General features: G+C 34.3%; 1 protein-coding gene across 3 annotated transcripts; it reads right to left on the bottom strand.

The window, feature by feature from the left end:
• Positions 1–1,988: 1,988 nt before the first annotated feature.
• Positions 1,989–21,464, bottom strand: LOC120334946 (uncharacterized). Of its 3 annotated transcripts, XM_039402462.2 has the most exons (17): positions 21,287–21,464; positions 20,438–20,540; positions 19,120–19,295; positions 17,398–17,534; positions 16,696–16,855; positions 16,068–16,095; positions 15,565–15,602; positions 15,026–15,053; positions 13,751–13,794; positions 10,723–10,984; positions 10,057–10,185; positions 8,685–8,857; positions 7,675–7,792; positions 6,535–6,636; positions 5,570–5,701; positions 3,856–4,006; positions 1,989–3,575 (listed from the first exon to the last, which is right to left on the bottom strand). In XM_039402462.2, the coding sequence occupies exons 1-17, from the start codon at positions 21,348–21,350 to the stop codon at positions 2,958–2,960; spliced, it is 2,463 nt and encodes an 820-aa protein (XP_039258396.2). In that variant the 5' UTR covers positions 21,351–21,464; the 3' UTR covers positions 1,989–2,957. The 3 variants fall into 3 exon arrangements, with proteins under 3 accessions (XP_039258396.2, XP_077969197.1, XP_039258397.2); XM_078113071.1 differs by lacking the exons at positions 15,026–15,053; positions 15,565–15,602; XM_039402463.2 differs by lacking the exons at positions 13,751–13,794; positions 15,026–15,053.
• Between the last annotated feature and the right edge of the window lie 1,526 nt (positions 21,465–22,990).

Raw genomic sequence — 22,990 nt, forward strand, 5'->3', positions numbered from 1 at the left:
CGGGCATTCACAGTCTCATATAAAGAAGTCAAATATTTAATTTAGAAACGCTTTATCGCTCAAACTAGAACCGCAGATCTTTTCTGTTTTTCATGCTTTGTTCACGCGCGGGGTATGCTCAGTACGAACAATACATTTTGAATAAAAATTGGGAAAATCCCGATGTGGCAAAGTAAACAGATAAACTTTTTGAGGTAATTTAATGATATTTGTACTTTGTGAAATACACAATAACAAGAAATGATCTGGCGTCGACTCTGCGGTATTTGAAAATAAATGTCGTAATATCAAGTGGTGTAATTTTACCTCTACGCAATTAAATTGTTTTGAATCGCCCGTCGTTGTAATTCAGGCCGTGGGATGTTAAACGTAAAAGAAATTCTATCTTATATTTGAGACAAATCATGTTTATTTTTTTCAACCAGTAAATAGTCGATCGAACACAAATTACTAGAAAATGAAAATAACACAAATTTACCTGGTAAAGGAAGTCGCGGGGAACCAAAGCTAGTTATCGAGCAGCGACACTTAAGGTTTTAATATATAAGGGTTATATATACACCCAGTCGTATTTCGTACAGCACTCAAGATTTGATGAAGGTTCAAATTTAAGTGCGAGACTGTGCGATAGTTACATTTCTTTCTTCCAAGAATAAAAACCAGAATTTTAGATATTATTGACAGGGACCAGTATTTCAGGCAAAACACTTTAATCGTTAACCGGGTTATATTAACCGGTTAACCGCAGCACGACGTTTGACGTAATAATTTATAATTTTAGCTTGTTACGTCACAATGATTACAAAGCAATTTCGTAACCGTCATCTAAAATCGGTGAACCGTTTAACCATACCCAGCCCTAATTATTGAACAACAAGTATAGATTTGATATCGAAATCAATATAGGACAATGGTTTTCAACCTTTTTGGTGAAGCGGTACAGTGTACACCAATAAAACATTTCAGAGGATTGAGGAAGCTCTGTACAATAGTTTGATTGTCTTTTATTGTTTAAATTGTATAAAATATAAACTACATATAAATAGGGTGTCTATGAGATCTTCAAATTTTACAGGCTTTTTTTGCATTGCAGGCTTGCTAACGGGTAAAAGGGAGACGCCATTGCAACGAAAATTGTACCAAAACTGTCAGTCCATTTTGAATGCTGTGCGTCTCATCGATATCAGTGGGCGAAAGTTATGCTGTGACTAATAAATAAAACATGTTCACAAAAATTACTACGGCTTGCTCAGTTTATGAACCATCGGGATGAAATACGACTTGTTTGAAAGAGTATTTTCTTCTACGGAAGGTAGCGTTTTTTGAAGTTCAATTTTCGACTTAGTTGACGAGAAAACCGCGATAAATTACGAGAAAATTAGAATTTCACAAAGATCGGCGCGTTTTTTCGATGTTGCCATGAAAATGAAACTTTAATCCGGAATTTTAATGAAACTGGGGTGATAGGATAACCAACGTGTGAAATTTCATATAGATCAGTCCAGCCAATCAGACGCTATAGCTTCGACACACTGAAAGACTGAGAATAAAGGTCTCCTAGAGCGGAGATCCAATAATATAGAACCTCAGATACGATTGAAAACTTGCGCAACCCCTCGACTGTACCTGCGGAACCTTGGATGAAAACCACGCATTTTGACTCTAGGGTTGACATCGGCAAACTACGGTTCGCGGGCCAAATTTGGGCCGTTGGGTAATTCAATCTGTGTGTCAAAGATTAAGTTAGCATAGTGTCATTTCGTTTGAGTGCGATCAGAGTTATGTGCGTATAAGCCGACCTCTTAGTTTGGCAACTTGTTTTGTATAAAACTCGGCTCATATCTGGTGATATACCGGTATGATTTTCCAGTTCCAGTAAAAAAATGAATTTCCTTTATCACCATTGGAAGTAATTTCGACTCTGATAACAACCTGCCAAACTAAGACTTCGTATTTCAGATTTTAAACACAATCAAATGACACCCTTTCAAATTGAAATTTATTTGAAAAATGCTTCAAAAAGGGTTTGACAATTAATGTGGCTTCACTAACGACATACAGCAAGAAAGTGCAATTTATAAGCTGATAAAATCAAATGTGAATCACACAAACAAGAAATTATAACGACACACTCGTCAATAGGGTATACAAACAGAACCCCTTCCCCCTCTAGATATGACTAGAAGAAGGAAAATTACCTACTTTAATTACCGCAAGGAGCTACTATTTTTAAAATGACCGTATTTTCAGTTCAATCTTGTCTCCCAAATTTATTTCGACATCAGTAAGATGATGCACATAAGGTTTCAACCAGAGAAAAGTTTTAACCACTGTTGTCACATGACATCAGGTTCCTAAGTTGAATGAACACAATGGTAATTAAAAACGTATGTCTCTCACTGCAAAGTTCTTTCATTTTTGAATCACTGAACAAAACTACTCATTGGAACATCCACATATGTATGATAACTAGAAAGTAGTGGAGGCGAAAGGACATGCAATTCAATAAACATTATCCCAGAAGCACATTTATCTGAGCCAAACTTAAACAATTGAATTGAATTGAACAACTGTACTGTAAGAAGATAATGGCCGATTGTCAAATTAGTTGGTGGCATAAAAAGAACAGTTTCTATAACGAGCATCTTGACCGCATGTACTTGTATGTTATTAGATTTTCCCCAAGGAAGTAGACAAGGGAAAGAACCTCCAATTCAATACACAATATCCACATGCCCTGTAACTCATAAAATTTCATTTTGTGGGTGTTACAAAACCACCAAGGTTTTCAATAAGACAATTTTTATTGAGGCTGTTTCGTGATTCACCCTAAACAGAGCCTCTCTCAAGTAACAAGTGATGTGGAAGACTCTACTGTCTTGTAAGGACGTGCCACAGTTCAATACACATATCCTAACACCCTCTGTATCTAACAAGAGTCCATTTTGTAGGTCTCATTATACTACGGATTCCTTATCAGATCCATAATTTAAAGACAAGGTTGGGGATTCCGGCAAACAGGAGTCAGACCTGGCATCAGTGACTGAATTGATCGGGTAAAAGAAGTTTTTATTATTTCTCAGGGTACCATGGTTTGAAGTGGAATAGTGAAACACCGGAGGATTTAATACTGAAATTGACCTGGTGTGTGGAGGAAAGGAGTCAAATTTATCATTCAATGCTGATAAAGTCGATCTTTTGCTGGCAAGACCACACATAGATTTAGATCTCGTTTTGATCGATGACAATGGATCTTGGCAACCTGTTGATCCTGAAGAGTCGAACTCCATAGGCGGAGGAATAGTTAAAACAGATAAATCAGAGCTAGATGCTGGCATAGCGTACTCTGTAGAGTTGACTATATTAGGAGGTACATTTCCAAACGTTGTTTCCGAAGTCTTTACAGGGAGTAAGATATCTGACATTGGCAATTTTCCATCGTTTGCACCAATTGCTTGCAATACAGAATGTATTGTTGTGAAATTCGGTCGCTCATCCGGAATATTCTGCCAGCATAACTTCATCAAGTTGTAAATCCATGTTGGTGTGTCTGATGGACATGAAAGAATTTGATTCTAAAAAAAAAAATTGTAGTTAGTAAATGCACTAACAAAAAGCAATGTTACAATTTGAGTAAACCCCAGCTTTGGTTGAGTAGGAGTCGGGGGCAATCCTCCTGGGTATTTCCCTCTGAGTCAATCACTCGAGTTTCTGCAACACTGGTGGAAACAACCCAAAAGTCAATATTCACTTCAATCAAACCATAATATAAAAGAAGGTAGTGATATACTATATTGCATTCTAACCAAAGAACGAAGCACCTCAATATATTATAAAATAATCTTGTTAACATACCTTACATACACAGCAGATAACATCTTCATTAGTTAATGAAAAGTAGGGTTGCAAAGCATATGAATAAATCTCCCATAACGTAATACCATAGGCCCAGACATCAGATTGTGAACTATACTTGCCATACAAAATGGCTTCTGGAGACATCCATCTGTAATCGGAAAAGATGGATGAGATTTTAACATCAGAGACTTCAAGATATATTAGCTTGCTCATGGTGGTCCAGTGGTTTATGCATTAGTCAGGTGGTTTTCAAATGATGGGCCGTAGGCAATTTTTTAAGGGGGCGCGAAGCTAATTAAAAATAAAAATATTTGTTAGATTTAATCTTGCCCGCCCTAATTTGACTATATACATTTCTTTATTTTGAATATTTACGTTCCATCCTTGTATTTTCAATGTGTTTTTCAATAAAACATACAGAAAATACAAACATACAAAATTTAAAAAGGGTGCGTAGTTTACAAAGTTTGAGAACCACTACATTAGACTATGATGGCATGGCCGGTTGAAATCTTGAATCCCATGTCCACCAACTCATCTAGGGTGTAGTAAATTGCGTAAGCCAGCGGTTCCCAAATGGTGCGTCATGGCTAGTTGCTAAGTGCGATCACCTTGTTAACGATCACAAAATTGAGTATTATTCAAAAGAAGCAAGTTTTTCGTGTACGTGCGCCGTGAGTTTTTTACCTGATAATTCGGTGCGCATGGACAAACGTTTAGAACCGCTGGTGTAGGCAATACCAAATCAAGAAGATTAGCTCATCACCTACAGGTTTACGGTAGGTTTGTGCACAATGTTGTTCAGAGTGAAAGACTCAGAGTGAAAAATCATATGGGAAATCAATTTTAGTATAATCCAGACATGGGAATAGCAAAGGAACGAGGATTGTGAAGAAATCTGTAATCAAACAGTGTTTTTTGTCAGGACAGTCAAGGAATTTTCCAGCTGCTACCATTGCCAAGTCCACCCAGGGTCATCGGTGGTGCAATAATAGCAAAGCAGAGCTTAATGCAATGGACCAAGGGCAGAATAGAAAATGGAAACACGTTTAAAACAGAATGTAGTTATTCAATAAAGATAAACCAGTATAACATTAGAGGCAATAATTATCACCTTACTTCAGAAGTGTCAATATAAATGATATAAAAGTTCAATGACACTGATAAAAGTCATTTCCACTTCATGCATCGAATTATGATTTCTTCGAATGTAAATACCTAATTATTATTCATTTATATTAGTTTCTAATGCACTGGTTGAAATTTTTGCTCTAATTTCAATATCAATATAAACCATCCTAATATCATCCTAATTAACCAGAGAATTTATTCAGGTAAAAATAAAGTAACACATGCACAACTTCTATATCACAAACGGTGGGGCACAGACAATTTTTTTAGGGCACGAGAAGCTAATATTTCTTAGATTATTTTGGACATTTACATTTATTTCATTGTTTAAGTTGCATCGACGTATTCTTGGCGTGTTTTTTTGAATACAACGTACTTTTGCCTTACTATCTGTTATTTGTAGCTAATTGTTAGCTAGATATTTTTGGGGTGAGGCACGAGACTTGACAAATTCTAAAAAGGGTGCATGGCTTAAAAAGTTTGAGAACCACTGTTCTATATGATTTAGCCGTCTCTGCTTTCCCATCGACTAGGATGAATATGAAAAAAAGCCGCAAACTATCAATCCTTACTCATATACCTTATAGGTACAGATTCAGTTTCTCCTGCTTTATAATAATCACTCTCATACGTTCTCCTCGACAAACCAAAATCTGAGATTTTAATATTCAGATCTCTTTCTGATATCAAACAGTTCCTTGTCGCCAGATCTCTGCAAAAAATAATTCATTAGAAATACGCTTGCCTTCACACTTCTAAATACATTTCCCGGCTTCGCAGGTTAGCATTCTGTGGGACTAGTTATGTGCGAGAAGATTGCTGAATGTGATTTGCTAGTTGGTTAGGTGGTGGTTGGCTTAATAACACGCTTGCCATTGCAACTCTCATTACCCTGCAAGGATACACATGTTTGTATCCCGTGGAAGTAAATATGCGGTAAAGGATTGCTAAACTCCTAGCCATTGTACAGAGGTACATGCTGATCGGTGATAAAACTTCCCAACCAAAAACACCATGCATCTGAAACAACCAACTGGTTAATTATTCCCATACTCAACATGGATTATTTAATAAGCGAAAAATATGAAAATCTAATTTGCAATATTGCGTACAAAACCCAGTCATATGACTCACGGCTGTGCCCAAGGCTGAACCTAGAAAATCTGAGTGTGATTTAAATTTCAAAACTAGTCTTTTAGTGATAAAAAATCCAATATGAATTAAACCTTAAAGAAATTGATGCAAATTTTCTGTTCTGAATTTAGTAAAAATATTTTAGTGAATATAATGCCAGTAACTACATTTTTGCACTTCATGTGTTAAATGTGTCAAATTTCGTAGCACAACAATACTTGGGTAAATTAATTTAATTGCCATATTAAAAATATATATATAAGAAGAACGAAAAAAAAATTTAGAAGCAGAACATGTTAAATCTCACTCTTCTGTAATTTTAATTTTGGAAAACGAAAAACAAATCATGTATGTCTATGCCTTCTTTTAGCCTTCAATGCACACAGTATAAAAGTGCCAAGTAGTACATACCTATGAATGAAATTCCTCTCCGACAGATACTGCATTCCACATGCAATATGTGTACAAATCAACAATTTGTCTTCATCAGAAATTGTTCCATTCATTTCTTTACTGAAAAATAAAATAATAATTGTTTTCAATGATTTTAGCACACCTATTCACAAAGCATTAGCAAAAAAACATAAGGTATAAAGACATTTTGTTATTTTATAATTAAAAAGTACATTATATGAACAACTAATAAAAATAGTTTTGCAAATATATTTAAATGAAATTTCATCTGACTAACTCTAATAAATATGATTGAAATTATTACTGAAAGTATTAAAACAATAATTAAATAACACGAAAGTATTAATTCTAGTCAGCAAACAATTGTATATCTATTTTTTATGTCATATGAAAATACTTTTATTTCAGATGCCGAAAATGGGTGCCATGTTATAAATAAAACTATAAAATATATATCGAAAATTTCACTATAGGATAGGATCTGGATAGAGTGCTTGTCAAGCCAATAATTTTATTCTGGTAATTCAAAATGTATAATTTAATCCCAGCTATTGGTCATTTATTATGTCTTGTTTTAACTAGGCCTAAAAGACTAGATAGCACGTCACATCGAAGTTAAAAACCATGTTGTTGCGACGTTTCTGTAATAAGCCTGAACAAATTGCCAATGGTATCAAGGGAAGCTAAACCTACAAGCTTTCCTCCTGGGAATTGACTTCAATCGAAATCTAAATTAAATTACTTGTTCTAAGACAACAAATGATGGATAGCTTATCATAAATGAATCATATGTAAAGTAAAAAGATTTTATAACATGTTCTACCGTGAATGCAATATAGTAGTGAATATGTCATGGATTCTATTAATTTTTCTAATAGGATTTGTAATGGATATGTCCAAATATTTTAATTAAAAATGTTCATCTCGGAATGTAAGAAAATTTCAATTAAATTCCCAAACAAATAATGGAATCAGAGAGTTCTTATGCATATTGAGGGAAGAATAAAAAGATCCAAAAAAAAAAAAATTAAAGAGAGAAATCTATCAACAAGGTATATCACTGTACTAGAAGTAACCTGCCACAGCAGCTGTTTATTGAGAAATAAGTTGTACAGGTTATATGTCATGCTAACTTACCTACGAGAATGGAATAAAGCTTGATTGGGCCCTCTGTTCCTCAGATAAGCACATAAATCTCCTCCATCGACATATTCGAATAGCAAGCAAGATATATTGTTCAGATCAGATTGTGAATCTAGAAACACAAACAGTCATCGAATAAAATAAAATAAAAAAATAGGCACATTTAGAAATCCTGTTTGGTCATTTCTGAGGTAAAACAGATAATTTTATCTCCAAATATTAATAATTAGTTCTGAATCGAAACATTTTCTAACAATTAAAAATTAATCAGAGTGTATATATTGATCCATAGTTGAAATTTGTTTGACTTCAATTAACAGATATTCTAACTATTTCTTTCTAAATTCACATAAAATACACTATTCATCTCAATTTACCTAGTTGAGCGTTATTAGGTACAAGTAGAATGTGGAAATTTATACTATACTATGAACATGACCAATCTAGTTGTGAATCTGCTTTTGTTTTCTGAATAAAAAGTGATTGGGTACTCCCGTAGTGTGTGTACCAGATTAGGGTCAGGCTATAATTTTATTCGGATTCTCCTTACTTTAGTTCGATTACGGGGGCTGTCTGTGTTAGCCAAGTGAATATACCCCCTGCCCATAGGATTCAATCTATTTACACAACTTGATGTAAAGTAGGTGAACAAAATTAGTTACCTCCATATTGGTACACATACTTCTGGAGCGCCGGTGATTGAGTATTGTCAATGTGAAAAATATTGAATCTTGGTCAAAACTGCATTATGACCAATGCCTGACTGATAATTCGGGAAAATATGAACAAAAAATCACAGGGGTACCAAACAAAATCACAGTTGTTTTTCAAACTCAAGCATTCCATCAAATTAAATTAATTCATTTAAATTCATAAGATCAAATCACCTATTTAGATTTGAATCGACATTAAAATTCTTATCCAAATACTTCCTTCAACGATGAAAACTGAAAAAAATTTTTCATTTGATAAACTCGAGCAGAGAAAATTTGAAAAGTACTGACCATTATCTACACAGACACCAAGCAGTTGTACAATATTTTTATGCTGGAATGTTGCCAGCATTTCTGCTTCTCTGTTAAAATCCTCAACTTTTGAATACTCTGTTGCATCTGTGGATCGGATTGTTTTCACTGCGACTGTAGTTGTTTCTGTTGGAGACAACAGGCCAGGTGCTCTGTGGGATTTGATGAAATGATTTTAACAATGAAATACACGATTTTGGCAAACGGATTTAGGTTTGTCTCTAATGCCCAAGCGATAATTTGGAACATATTCTATAGAGAACATTACTTTTGGACAATGAAATTTCTGAAACTTATGAGTATATGCAAACACAAGTTCAATTGAATGATTTTTTTCAATTTTTGTAGAGGTGTTTAAGAAATTCATGGCTCCTGTTTTTGGGGCCACCCAGTATGAACAAAAAGGTGAAAATGGTTTTGAAAATGGCAATAAACATTTGAAAAATGAAACTACCGTAGTTTCTAATCTATGAATCAAATAAAATAGGGGTTTCAGGTTGATTTCGAGTTCATAAAATACTGTAATATAGAATATGAAAAGTTTAAATGAAGAAAAGAGGGAACAAATAAAAAAAATGGGCTAAAATACTAAAAAACATTCTACTCTAGTGTTCTTCAAACTTTTTTTTTCATGGCCAACTTTTTTCGTGACTCTTAGAAACTGGTTCCAAATCTTTTAAATTAGATCAGCATTCTGTCTTAAAATGAATAATGGTAGAAAAAGATTTTTCATACAGATAAGTAGAGGCAAAAAGAAGAAGGGTGAGTATGGCTAGTTCTGACAATAATAAGCCCTCTTGTAACCTACCGAGCGGTCGGAACCCGCAATTTGAAGAGCACTGGTCTACTCATCTAACCTTAGTTATTAAGTTATTTTGTTATGCATTTAAAATAGTCATAGATTTCAACATTGCATTGGTATTAAGACACCTCTCCATTGGTTATTTAATATATTGTTTGCCAACTAATGAGTCAGATTGATGCCAAAACTTATTGATGGATAGTGGAATATTTAGTATTTCAATGAGAGATCATAATTAAATAAAATATCACATTTTATTAATAAAAAAACATTTAAAAAAAAAAGCAATATGAAGAAAGCAATTTAAATATAATAGGGTTGTGTTAACTTGTTCCACATGGTTTCAGCAGGCTAGGTAATCAACACCTGTCCAGCAACTATCTTCTCCAATTGTTTAAAAACATTTATTTCTTGGTTGTGGCTGATAGTACAGCTGCTCATTTGGAGCGACACGTGTGTGAATAGGCACCATATAGAAAAGCAGTCACAATTGTTCCACTGAATACTGATATTAACACAGAAAGTTGTAAAGCAATTATTAAAACCTACTTGGCTTTAAAAACAAGACCGAATACACCTTCTCCCAATTCTTGTATGACTTCTAAATCATCAACAGGATAACGCAGTTCCCGTAACATATTTTGCTCATTCAACTGTGCAAGTCTTTTTTGCGACATGCTAAAAGGAAAATAATTACAATATCAATGGATATAATTCATAAATGCTTTGAATTTAACTCAATTTGTGTATTCGATCTTTAAAAAGAAAAGGCACAACTAAACTAATTACGAAGCCAATTGATAAACCGTATAAATTAGCAAATAAAATCTATAAGTTTTAGAAACGAGGAAAACAATATAAGATATTTCTCTGACTTGCAAAATATCGAACCTAACATGACAAATAAAATCAGATAAATTGCTTATGATTTCAACAAAATAAACAAAAATCAAAGGCAGTGCATATCACATTGTTGTATTAGGCATGTTTATTATTTTAAAATAGCTTAAAATATGCACTAGAATTCGAATAAATATACCCTTCCAAATATATTTGACGCTTATATGCAGGAAATGATAAATAACCACACCATAAGACATTTTAAACTGATTTTTACCAACTTGAAGCAGATTTGAGCTTGGTGTACTACTGTACACCATATTATTACTCATTCTCAAAACATCGACTATTCAATTACTGGTATCTCATACTCACATTCGAGCAATCTTCATTCTTTCATCTGCCTTTCTATTTCTGAGTTTGTTCCTCGAAACGCAGAATATAAACACAGCGAGCATTACTATAAGAGCCAACCCAAGAAACAAAACTATCAGAATAGTGCTGTTAGGACTTGGTAAACGATCATGGTAATCTTCATCAGAATAAGAAAACACTTTGTGTGAAGTATCATTCATCGCTGACAAGTGATAATAATCCATGGTACCAGTTAGCTGAGTTGAACTGGTTATTGGATTTACTAAAAAGAAAAATTGTTGTATTTCAAAAGTTGTCCAAAGTTGAATTACTGAAATTGTACTGAATAACCAGAGTTAAACAATATAATATCGAAAAATATATTTTGCTGTTCTTGTGCCAGAATTAGCCAGAATTGAACAATATGAAAAACATTTAGAAAAATAATATTGAAATTTGAATGTATAGGATGTGAGATGTATTCTAATGTTAGGTAATGTGCAAGAATAGGAATCATAAAATTTGCTCATCTTCCAAGAGACGAATTTTGAAGGCAATATTAAAACAAATTTTTAAGCAACTTAGAGAAATTTTTGATTTGATTGGCTTGACTAATGTTACATATTTTGAAGGAAATACCAAGTGTTGAAATGAAAATATACTAAATAATTCCACAATTTGAGTATTGCATAAAATATTGCATACAACTAATTTTAAATGTACTTGATTATTCAATTTATTCTAAACAATTCTGCATTTTCACTGTAAAAACAATTCAGGAGTCTTAAGTATGTTTTCTATCAAAGATGCTTTCTGACTTACGGCAACATTCCAGCCAAATTTAAATCCTGCCTATCAAAAGTCATGCTTGCCCAGATTCTATGCAGTGAAAAATATGACCCACGCCTCATAGCGAACATGAAAATTATTGGCATATACGTTAATTCTACATGCTAGTTCAACTTGTTTTTCATATAAAAAATCTATTTTATTTTTTTTTTGCTTTTTAGCGGTTGATAAAACAAATAGTTTTTTTGCCATTGCATGATAGGATTACATTGCAGATATTGAAAATGTAGTTTATATCTTCTTTTTTTTTAAAATACGTACTGTAAATAGTGCATATCACTATTCTCACATTAACTTGGGTATATATCTCGATGCTACAAGTTTGCTATATGTTGTTTTACTTTTATTTTATAAAAACAAGGTATTTTTATGCTTCTCAATCTCTATATAATAGTCAACGATATTTAAAAGTATTCCATAAGGTTGTTAAAAACCTAAGCTAGCATAAGAGTCAGAATATCACTGTTCCCATACTCATCTTACTCTTATAGGATTTCAAATAAATGAATGTTAATAATCTCTTCTACTGAACAAAACTAGCCTGAGAAAGGTAAGAACAGAAAAGCATGAACAATATACGATAAGACCTACGCTTATCTAACTTTGAAATTAATACCATTGGCCTCATAGAATAGTCATTTTTAGGTGCTCCTGAAGTATGCGAACCAAGATGGCGGACATCGAAACGTAGCATGGGTAACAGGTTAGGGTTAGGCCATAATTTTATTCCAATTTCCCTTATTTTAGTCCTACTATGAGTTCGAAGACTAGCCAAGTGCCTCTCGTAGTATTTGTACCTAAAATTATGGCCTAACCTTAACCTAGTACACATATTACATTCCGATGTCCGCCATCTTGGTTCGCATACTTCAGGAACCCTCATTTTTATTCCTGCTACAGCATTTGCATTATACAAATTCGAATACACTATTGCAAAGACATAGAAGTAGGATTGTCAGTAAGTCTTTCATGACTCAAACTAATAGATAAATAATCCTAATCCTATTAACATTGTTCAAATGCCTTACACCAGCACCTGAGTGTCCCTAGAGACCGTTTCTTAGTTCATTTGGTTGAACACGTCAATATAAAGCCCACATGTCTGAAGTATCTTAAGTAAACCATATGTATAAAGTCATGCTTGAATGAGCATAATTCTGACCATAATAGGTCAGTAATTGCTTGCTGGAGCAGACACAATGTAATTTAAACTTGAACAATTCAGATCAATAATGTAAATAATCATTTGTTTCTCCTTAGTAAATATAATCTAACGCTTGGAACAAAACACACACTTGTTGCACATCTGTTCGGAAAATACAGGAAAGCTACAATCTGATGTTGGGAAACATTTATCTGACAACAAAATGTCATTCGTTGATAATTGTCATACTAAGCAATGCATCAACTTGATGAAATTGATTGAGTGCTATGGGCTAGTGGTTGAAACTTAACTATGATAGGATTGAAATCACATGTCAACCATCATAACACAGGTGTAATAAATTCGGTAGGCAATGCATCAAATAGTTAAATTAATAAGTAAGAAAATAATTATAACTGTCAGTTGCAGTTACGCAAAGACTTCCTGGTGAGAGATATAATTGCGAACTGCTCAAAGTCGGAAGTCTAAGATGAAATTTCCGATTTTTTTTGATAATAATCGAAAAATTTCCCCAAAACTTGAAAAAAATCTAGTTGACTAAGCAGTCACAACTGTCTAATAATAAAGACTTGTTCAAGCCACAGTTCTTGATATCAAAATTTGGTTTTCATGGAAGACTGTTGCTTGAGTCAGAGTCAAAATTCTCATCAATCTGTAGTTGGGTGCCAATTCAACATTCTTTCAAATGCCAGTGATTTGTGAACCACTTAATGACAGCCATCACTCTGGCTATCCTATTATGATTCTTCGCATATACAGAACTAGGAAACCCGTTTAGAATAATGAGCAGCGCTTTGACAAGCTAATTTTAAAACCCAAATTGCGTGGAGTAATTTTTGACATTTTTCCGCTACATCAAACATGTATACTAACTATGAACCTACGATAATTTAAAAGTAAAGAACATTAAATAATACTTGTGCTAAGGACTTGGTTTCTGGATGATTAACTACTTATCCTTCTTCTATTGAATCACTTACGAACATTGAATATCAATATATATTCTGTTTTGATTCTAAGAAAATTTTGACATACCAGTTGTGGTTGATAAGCTTGTGGATATTTCGATTGTTGTGATTCTAAAAAGAATTGAAAATTGACATTGACATATATGGTAATAGCATCAACCAATTTCTAACGAAAAACTATGAAAGGATAAAGAATAGCAACATTAGAAGGTTTACTGAAGATTTCTTGAATGAACATCAACAATTCTGATCGATATAGGTAGTATAAAGCTAAGAATTTTAATTATCTGAATCTAATGTCTACAAATTTCAAGTGCAGTTTTAAGTATTTTGTGGCATCTGAAGCTGCCAAAAACCATGGCGTAAGGAGGGTAGGTAACATGACAGCAAATTGAAAACCAATGGCGGGTAAAATTTGGCTGCCACAAGCCAAGGCATGTTGGTGCCTTGGTTGATGACAAACTTTGGGTAAGTTATTAGAATATTTTTATTATTAATACAGTTTTGATAGATTTGGGGTTAGGTTTCAGGTTTAGGAGGATATAATTCAACATGATAAACCACAATCTGGTACATGACTTTGTGAATATACCAATAATAATGCCACAGAACCATGACAAAAGACATCGCAGGAGCAGGAGCTGCCAGGAAGTGGTAAGAACTGTGCCTCCCAAATTTGTCCACAATATTAATGTTTTCATACATTGAATGTGATAACTTGTTAACATTTATCAAAATAAATTATGTTATTTCAAAGCTAAGACTGTTTCAGAGTTTGTTATCAATTTTGGTTAAGTGCTATTGAAAGGAATTATAAATGACAGTATTAGCTTGCATTGAAAATTGAGGAAGAGGCAGTAATCTAGTTTCAGCTAGTCTAAAAAGGTGACATGAATCTTGGTCAGTTTGAGAGTTATAAACTCCAGAAACTTAATACAGCGAATTATTAATAGTACATTTGGAATATTCAGAGATAACATGGCCTCGTATTCTATTGGGAGAAATTGTTCAATGTAATATCACACCCATGCGCTCGGATATAAATGAGACTTATCTCTGAGCCAAGCTATGGCCAACCAATAAAATGCCAAGCTACTAAAATTATATAAATCTATGGTTACTCATTAAGGGCCAGCAAAGTAGTTTGGCAAGAGACTTGAGAACAATTTTAGTGGATTCACTAGTGCATTTTGAATAAAAAAAATATATCAAAATATGAATCTCGCTATAAATTAAATAAACTATAATTAACCAAATCAGAAAATAAAATTTCATCAAATAAATATTCAAAAGCATAGAAAGCAAAGAGAGAATAAGAAATATAAAAAAGGAGAGAACATACGAAACAGACTTTGCTTCTTCTGTGAAGCCTGGAAGATAGAAAGGAAGAAGGTAGATAAAAGATTGAGAGAGAAACAAAGAGATTGTACAAGAAAGATAATCACATCACCTACGGCAGCCCCCAAAGACCTAATTAAATCACTGGGGGCACAACCTTAAGAATACTAGAAGAGAAAAAAAAGGGTAAAAATCATTTTTAAATAACTAATAGCTTTTTTAACGAAGAAACATCTTTCAATTTTGAATTTTCACTTTACACGCGTGCACATATGAAGTTTTCATACATTTGAAACATAAAATCCAAGATTTAAAAAAAAGACTTCAAAATATAAATATTTAAACTTAACTGTAAAAATTCGATGATTTTTGAAATTGAGAGTAGATGGCCGTATGAGTTTAAATATATTTTAAACAGATTTTGTGTGTGGTGTTTTGAAGATGTTTAGATTCTGCTACGTCAAATTAAATTTAAATGTGAGTGTAATTGTAAACTTTGTTTATTGAAAGTAACCTGGAATTTATAAACAATAAAGAACATACCTGTAGAAATCTCTTGAATTTCTGCAGGAGCAATTCTTCTGTAATTGTAAATTAGTTAGTCAGTTACGATTACAACCCAAGAATTTGAGCTACCCGGTTGTGTGTTCAGGTAGGGTTTTGTAATGGTGCGGTATTATGATCTTATATATTCATTACAAATTAGTATTATGATCTTCAATGCTACACATTAATGGTGTCATACTTTTCATTAAGACATACGCAGATATCGTCAAACGTATCGTCAATAGTAGACTAATCCTTGAGTTACGTGCCAATTAGGAAAAATGATTTCATAATACATGACAATCACATATCTTGTATGTGACACAAAAAATACAACTAACACAACCTTTCTATTACAATAAAAGTACAAAACATGACATTCTTTTTGAAATGTAAAAGATAACCGAAGAAATCATTAAAAAAAACATTGACATTGGCTAATTTTCCAATTTTCTAACCAAATTTAATGACTTGATGAATTCATGAAGTACCGTACTTACGTCATTGGCTCCATAACATCCACACGGTCTAAAAATGGCAAAACATGAATATATGAGAAAAAACTTCTGATAAGCATGGAAATAATGTGTGAAAAGAATGAATGCACCTCTACCATTTTGCTCAAAGAAAGTTTCTGGTGCCTTCAAGCAAAAGTGACTAAAGTACTGATTGAAGAGTTACAACTAAAAGTAATAGTTTAAGGTGGAATTATGCTGTGGCTCTGTTTATATGCCTCTATTTGGTGAGAGGTTCATATAAAACATGTATTACTATATTGAAAAGGCAATCATTCCAGATTGAAATGTATGTGAAAACAAATTTTCATTCAGAGAATAATTGGATAGAATAGAATTTAATATTTTTGTGATCCAGTTTACATATTAATAAAGAAGTATCACGTCCACCAATTCATCACTCAGGGTAATAAAGAGACCAAACAGATTCATGCCCATCCTAAATCAATTGCTCCTAACACAATGTTAGATATTAGTGAACGCCTATACAGGGACTAATCTGAGGCAAAATGAATGAGCAATATATAAAAAATTATTGAAACATTCATAACAAATGAAATTCCTAGTACTTCTCGCAAGTTAATATTCGATTAATTGAAAATGCTTCTTATACCTTCAACAATCAAAACGGCAAAGTTTGAGTGCGTAGTGCTCAGATTATTCATTGCTTTGCACTGATACAATCCTGCATCATGGTGTGTAATATTTTTGATCTTCAAGAATCCTACTTGAGGTCCTACGTCTTTGGGATTTTGTCGACATTCTTTATTAGTCTGGAAATAAGGGAAATAAAAAATCTCAATATGAGAAACTGTTTTTGTTTAATTATTTCTTGCCTTGTTTGCCTAGGTTTGTGTTTTTGGTTTCTTTGTATTTGTGTAAGGGTGAGTGAACACATGTTTTAAATTATTCCTAAAGTTTTGCTCGCTCTAAAATTCTCCATTTTTAATTTCTAGTAGTATGAATCAAAAAAATAAACTAAAAATAAATAATATGAAGTATTGCGTGTCAACTTACTATTTGTCTCATTAGAGCTTACACTTTAGAAACTAATACAACCAAATGTATATGAAGTTCGAGCATGGATATCAGTAAATATTTAGCTAAGCAAGATCAATGGATCACGATGGAAAAAAGTGTTTCTTTACCCCATACAAAATATATTTACGTAAAATAAATCAAAAGCCAAATTTTTGGTGAAATACCAGGTCCCTTAACAGGTTTCATATTAATCACAGAATATTTGAAATTAATTTTTTACCAACAACAATAATTTAACAAAATGACTACTTTGTGTTCAATAAATTATTCTTACCTTTTCTCTACAAACTATGGTTCCATTATGCAGCCAAGCTATATTGGATCTTGGGTAGGAATCTACTGTGCAGTTGAAAGTTACATCATCTTTAAAATAGACAGACCGACTCGCTGGCTCTTTGCTTATAGTGGGCCCTGTGTGAAGGAATTAGATTATAATTTCAGTGACAACAGAAAATGGAAAGTAACTTCAGGTATCTCTGTATTTGTTGTCTGTTTACTTTTTTGTATTGTTCCGTTTTAGTCAGAGAGCCGAAATAAAATGATTGATGATTGATTGGATAGGATTTACATATTTATCCCGGGGGAGAGGAAAGCTGAAAAGACGGCTTATCCATATGGCGAACCACGGCCTCTCGTCCGGTTACCATTCCAAGTCGGGTATGGGATTAGTTATATTGTTTGTTTTCGGAAGCATGGGCTTGGTGGTGCAGGAAGCCGTAACTGACCAGCGGTTACGTGAACCACCCAACGACAGCGAGGAGTCCAGCAATTCTTTCGCACATAATCATCTCTGCATGGGATTCGAACCTGCGAACCCACGCAGAGTGATTAGAGGTGCGGTGGCGAGCGTATTCCTAACGCTTAGCCCGTTGAGCCACACCGCCGCGCCAATTGATTGAACCTAATACTACCGGTAGGAAAACCCAACCCAAAACCCAAACCAACTTTGATAGAAATGATGCATATACTTGATCAAAGATAATTACTCAATTCATATAAGTGAAAAGACTCGATCACTCGACTGGTCTAACCTCCAGAGAGGCTTAACTTAGGGCTCAAAGATAATTATGGACCTTTGAAATAGCAAAAAATGTCCAAATCCAATGTAACACGTATATTTATGCTGTACTAAAAATCAAAATTTTACTGTTCTGGATCATGGTACTGCCGTTCAACGCGATATTGAAAGCAAGATGTCATCACACGGTTTGTATGACATTGTTTGGAAAAAAGACTCGAACAAAGATCGGCGTCTTGACCTGTGACTTAGAATTGCAGTTTCTCAACTTATATGGCTCACCAATCTCGGTGGGCCAAATTTTTGGCCCCTGGTCGATAAACCTTGCCCACCCCTGCTCTAGATTCAGATAGTCTGTTACTTAACCCGAGGTTAAGGGCCTTGTAGTAAACTACTAGCTGTAGAAAAAGTAGAGCATTTGTAGGAAGTAGAATTTTTTTATGTCATTATGGACCAGGGGTCATCTTTAGATTTGGGTTTCGAAACTGTACCTATTTTAGTTTTTAATTTAGGTTGCGCCTCATGTGCCTCATTTTTAGGTTTGGCTGTACAAATCTGAAAATTACAATAATCTTGACTTCTCAAATCCTTTAAATGTGACATGAGCAAAATTTTTTCTTATTGTCATGTTATAGTGATCGAGCTGAAGCATTAGGAATACGCCCGCCATCGTATCTATTAACCTGCGTAAGTTCGTGGGTTCGAATCCCATGCAAGGATAGTCATGTATGTGAGGATCGCTGGACTCCTTGCCTCCATAGGGCGGTTCACGTAACCGTTGGTCGATTACAGCTTCCTCCACCATTAAGTTCATGCTTTCGAAAACAAATAACTATTTAATCCCATACCCAACCTGGAGACTGGTCACCAAACGAGAGGCCATGGTTTTGCCATATGATTGAGCCGTTGTATCACCTTTCCTCTCCCCTGAATAAATATGTAAATCCCATCCTCGTAATATAGTAATTTCACACTTACCTCTTTTTACAATGAGTTGACCACATTCAGTAAAGGTTTTGACTCCATCAATATAATTACAGCAGTAAACTCCTTCCAATTCTGGCAACACTTTTATAATAAATAAAGTACTTGTCCTGCCAACTGGAATGATGTGGAATGAATCATTGTTTTCTATTCGTTGACCGTTGAATTCCCTGTAATTATAGCTATAAAGTGATAGAGTTGAAGAAATAAAAGTTTGAGAGTTTAAGCCAAATCAGCAAAACGTGAAAAAGCTGTTCTGAGAACATGAAACAACATTATACTTTTGATACTCTCATTACGTTTCATTGAAATACTTGGAAAGGTAAAAAATACTTATTTCTAAATTTGGGAAAGTTAGGAGTTGGAAAAATTATTTTTTTAAAGTTAAAATAATAACTTCCCCAAAAATCGCATTCTTACGAATCTCTATTTGAGGAAGTTTATAATTGAGATTTTGTCCATGCTATTGTTATATAGAATAATAAATTATTACATCTTACGAAAGATAAAGTAACTGCTTCCTGAGGAACAATCTCAATACAAATTGATTATATCAATTTAAAGATTTAGGACAGGGTGTCCAAGGTTGTCGGCTCCGCGGGCCACAAAATTATTTTTACATTGTTCGCGGGCCACAATAGTGCCAAGAATAGGTAAACAGTGCAATACAAAACAAACACTTTTATTGTGCAAACACATAGTTATCAGACATAGCCATCCCAGGCTAATAGAATCAGCATTTATATTCCCGACCAAAAAGATAGATAATAATTTAGACTGCCAAGCACCTCATTCAACTTCGCTAGTTGCCTCAGCTATCCATAAAGCTAGTCAATTTAGTGACATTAGTGATGTAACAATAAGTCAAATGATTTTTCTGATTAATTTTATTACGAAACAACTCGATATGCGATTTTTTGATTACTCTCCGAATGTGTTGCGGGCCACAGATAATGAAGCAGCAGGCCACATGTGGCCCGCAGTCCTGGGTTTGGACCACCCTGATATAGGATGTATAAGACAATTTATTTTGATATATCTTGGTATAAAACAATTACACTACAAAAAACAAACACACAGGATGGAAAGAGTCCCAACTACAATAAAAATTGATTAATGGTGAATTTATGGTGAATTTCATATTTATCCTGGGGGAAGGAAAGACGAAACAGGAGCTTAGTTAATTTCGGATATAGGATCAGTTAACCAGGTATTTTAAGTAGGTAGTTATTAGTTTCAGATGCATAGACTTGATAGTGAAGAAAGTCGTAATGTATAAAACAACTCTATTTAAAACACTTCAAATATTTACCAATATAGTCTTGCGTGAGGCTCATCAACTTCGCAATTGAATTCTAGTGATTTTCCGACTCTGCTTCGTTTTACGGCTGGAAATTGTTGAAACACTGGATATGCTGAAGGAATAAATCTTGATATTAGTGAGGGAAGGTTCTTATAAACCATATATTGTAGATCAGGGGCATGCAACAGGGCTTTTTAGAGTGACCCGCAGATATTTCCCCATCAAGCATCAAATGTGCCGAGTGTTAGGGATATGCTTGCCATCGCACCTATGACTACTGTGAATGAGTCAGCATTTAGCAGGTTTGAATCCTGTGGCGGATGATTATGTGCTAAGAGGATTTCTAGACTCCTTGCCATTGTAGCATGGTTCTTGTAATCGCTGGTGGGTTACAGCTTACTACACCAACCATCAAGTCCATGCATCTGAAACGAATAACTGGTTAACTAATTCCATACCCGACATGGATTGGTAATCGGGAGAGAGGCCGTGGTTCACCATATGATTAAGCCATCTTATCGGCTTACCCCTCCCCTGAGATAAATATAAAAATCTTAATGGATTTTTACCAAAACATGTTACATTTCAGTAGTTGCTTGCACAGAGCCTTGTTCAAAGAGACAGTGAAGGAATGCTGTCATAATTATTCATTAAATCCCATTAATTTATCTTTCACACTTCTCAACTCATCCCACACTGGAGCGTTTTCTTTTTTTCTTGGTAAATAAGCTTTTATAGCTTATGCACGTTTTCTGCTACGACAGTGTATGATAAGCTCTTTTTATCTGTCTACGATAACTACACCCAGTTTTATCTACACAAACAGGTTATCAATAACTTCTAGGTAAATAAGCTTACAATATAGATATCCATGGGCGATGTCCACCAGTAAATACACGACAAAAATCATCAATTTCCTCATTTGTATGTTATACAAGCGTCGTAACTTCAACAACGAAATAACTCGTCTCGACGGGATTCCCGACAACAACAATAACAGCTGTTCGCGTGCTCAGAATCTGGGAAACCTAAATACAGGGTTAAATTGAACAACTTATTCCTATTCTGTATTGTTATTGACAATTCCTGTTGAGCACAAAACTAAATTTTATAAACAATGAAAGACACCATCTTGCCGCTACTTATTTTAGTTTTGAAATAATCGTGCGTCGTATTATTATAATTATTTTGATAAAAAATTGGGATAGGATAGGATTTACATATATCTATCCCGGGGAGAGGAAAGCCGATAAGACGGCTTTTCCATATGGCGAACCACGGCCTCTCGTCCGGTTACCATTCCAAGTCGGGTATGGGATTAGTTATATATTGTTTTGTTCTCGGAGGCATGGACTTGGTGGTGGAGGAAGCCGTAACCGACCAGCGGTTACGTGAACCACCCAACGACGGCGAGGAGTCCAGCAATCCTCTCGCACATAACCAACCCTGCATGGGATTCGAACTTGCAAACCCACGCAGAGTAATTAGAGGTGCGGTGGCGAGCGTATTCCTAATGCTTAGCCCGTTGAGCCACACCGCCGCGATTCTTTGTATAAAGGCCCCGCCACTAACGCAAAAATTGGAGATTTGAGAAAAACATCCCCGCCACATTTTCAAATAACAAATTGGTAATTATGTAATGATTTAAAAACATTGTTAAACCGGAAATGAGTAAACAGTTCAATATTTCTTAACAATTCATAGTTGAGATATTTTAAATTAAGTTTAAAAATACGACAAAATTTTGTATGGAGCTGTAAAAACTTTCTTCAACAGCAGGGTAGCGCAAAATGCTTTGGTGGGCCTTATTCAGAGGAGAGGGTTTACATTAAAATCTTATTTTCAGGCTAGGTCTTATTTTCGAGTAAACACGATATGTGGGTATATGTATATTTTTGGACCTCCAGAAGTATGTGCACCAAGATGGCGCACAACCTGAACATAGTGTGTGTACCAGGTTAGTTTGCGCCATCTTGGTGCACATACTTCTGGAGCGCCATATTTTTATATATGATCAAATACATAGGTACACATAATCTAATCACATATTAAGTGTTTCACTAGCGTTCCTTAAAATTTTCAAGTGTTCTGTATCAAACTGTCGTTTAACATTTTTTCTGGATTGCCACAATTTATGATAACAAATATACTTTGTACAGGGGTTCTTCGGACTTCTGGAATGTTTGATTGTGGTTCCACTCCACCAGAAAGATTGAAGATTGAAAACTAAATGATATTTTGACAAACAGCATGGGAAAAGCTTGGAACGATATCCCACATATAACCTTCAAAATGCTACACAAGTTTGGACTTCTAGGACACTACTCTAAGACACTACTGTGAACTACACGGACGACATTTTGGTCATCTAAGAACATATGCATCCTGGCCAGGTTAGGAATCACTTCGCCAAGCACTTGTGATAATGAATTGAACATTGCGAGTTTATTTATTCCATCTCGTTCTCGATTCGAGATGATTCTGTAATTAGGTGCACAAGAGCCCCTTATAATTAATAATTTAAATTCATCGAGAGAAGATCTCCATTACGCATAAATTATT

Source organism: Styela clava, chromosome 1, assembly GCF_964204865.1.
Source record: "Styela clava chromosome 1, kaStyClav1.hap1.2, whole genome shotgun sequence".
In the NCBI taxonomy this organism is placed as follows: Eukaryota; Metazoa; Chordata; class Ascidiacea; order Stolidobranchia; family Styelidae; genus Styela; species Styela clava.

Coding starts and splice junctions, on each gene's coding strand:
- LOC120334946 (XM_039402462.2), bottom strand. CDS start 21,350: ATGAGGAAATTGATGATTTTTGTCGTGTATTTACTGGTGGACATCGCC. Junction 13,795..15,025: donor GAAGAAGCAAAGTCTGTTTC/GTATGTTCTCTC, acceptor AATTCTTTTTAG/AATCACAACAATCGAAATAT. Junction 10,985..13,750: donor AAGCTTATCAACCACAACTG/GTATGTCAAAAT, acceptor TTTTCTTTTTAG/TAAATCCAATAACCAGTTCA.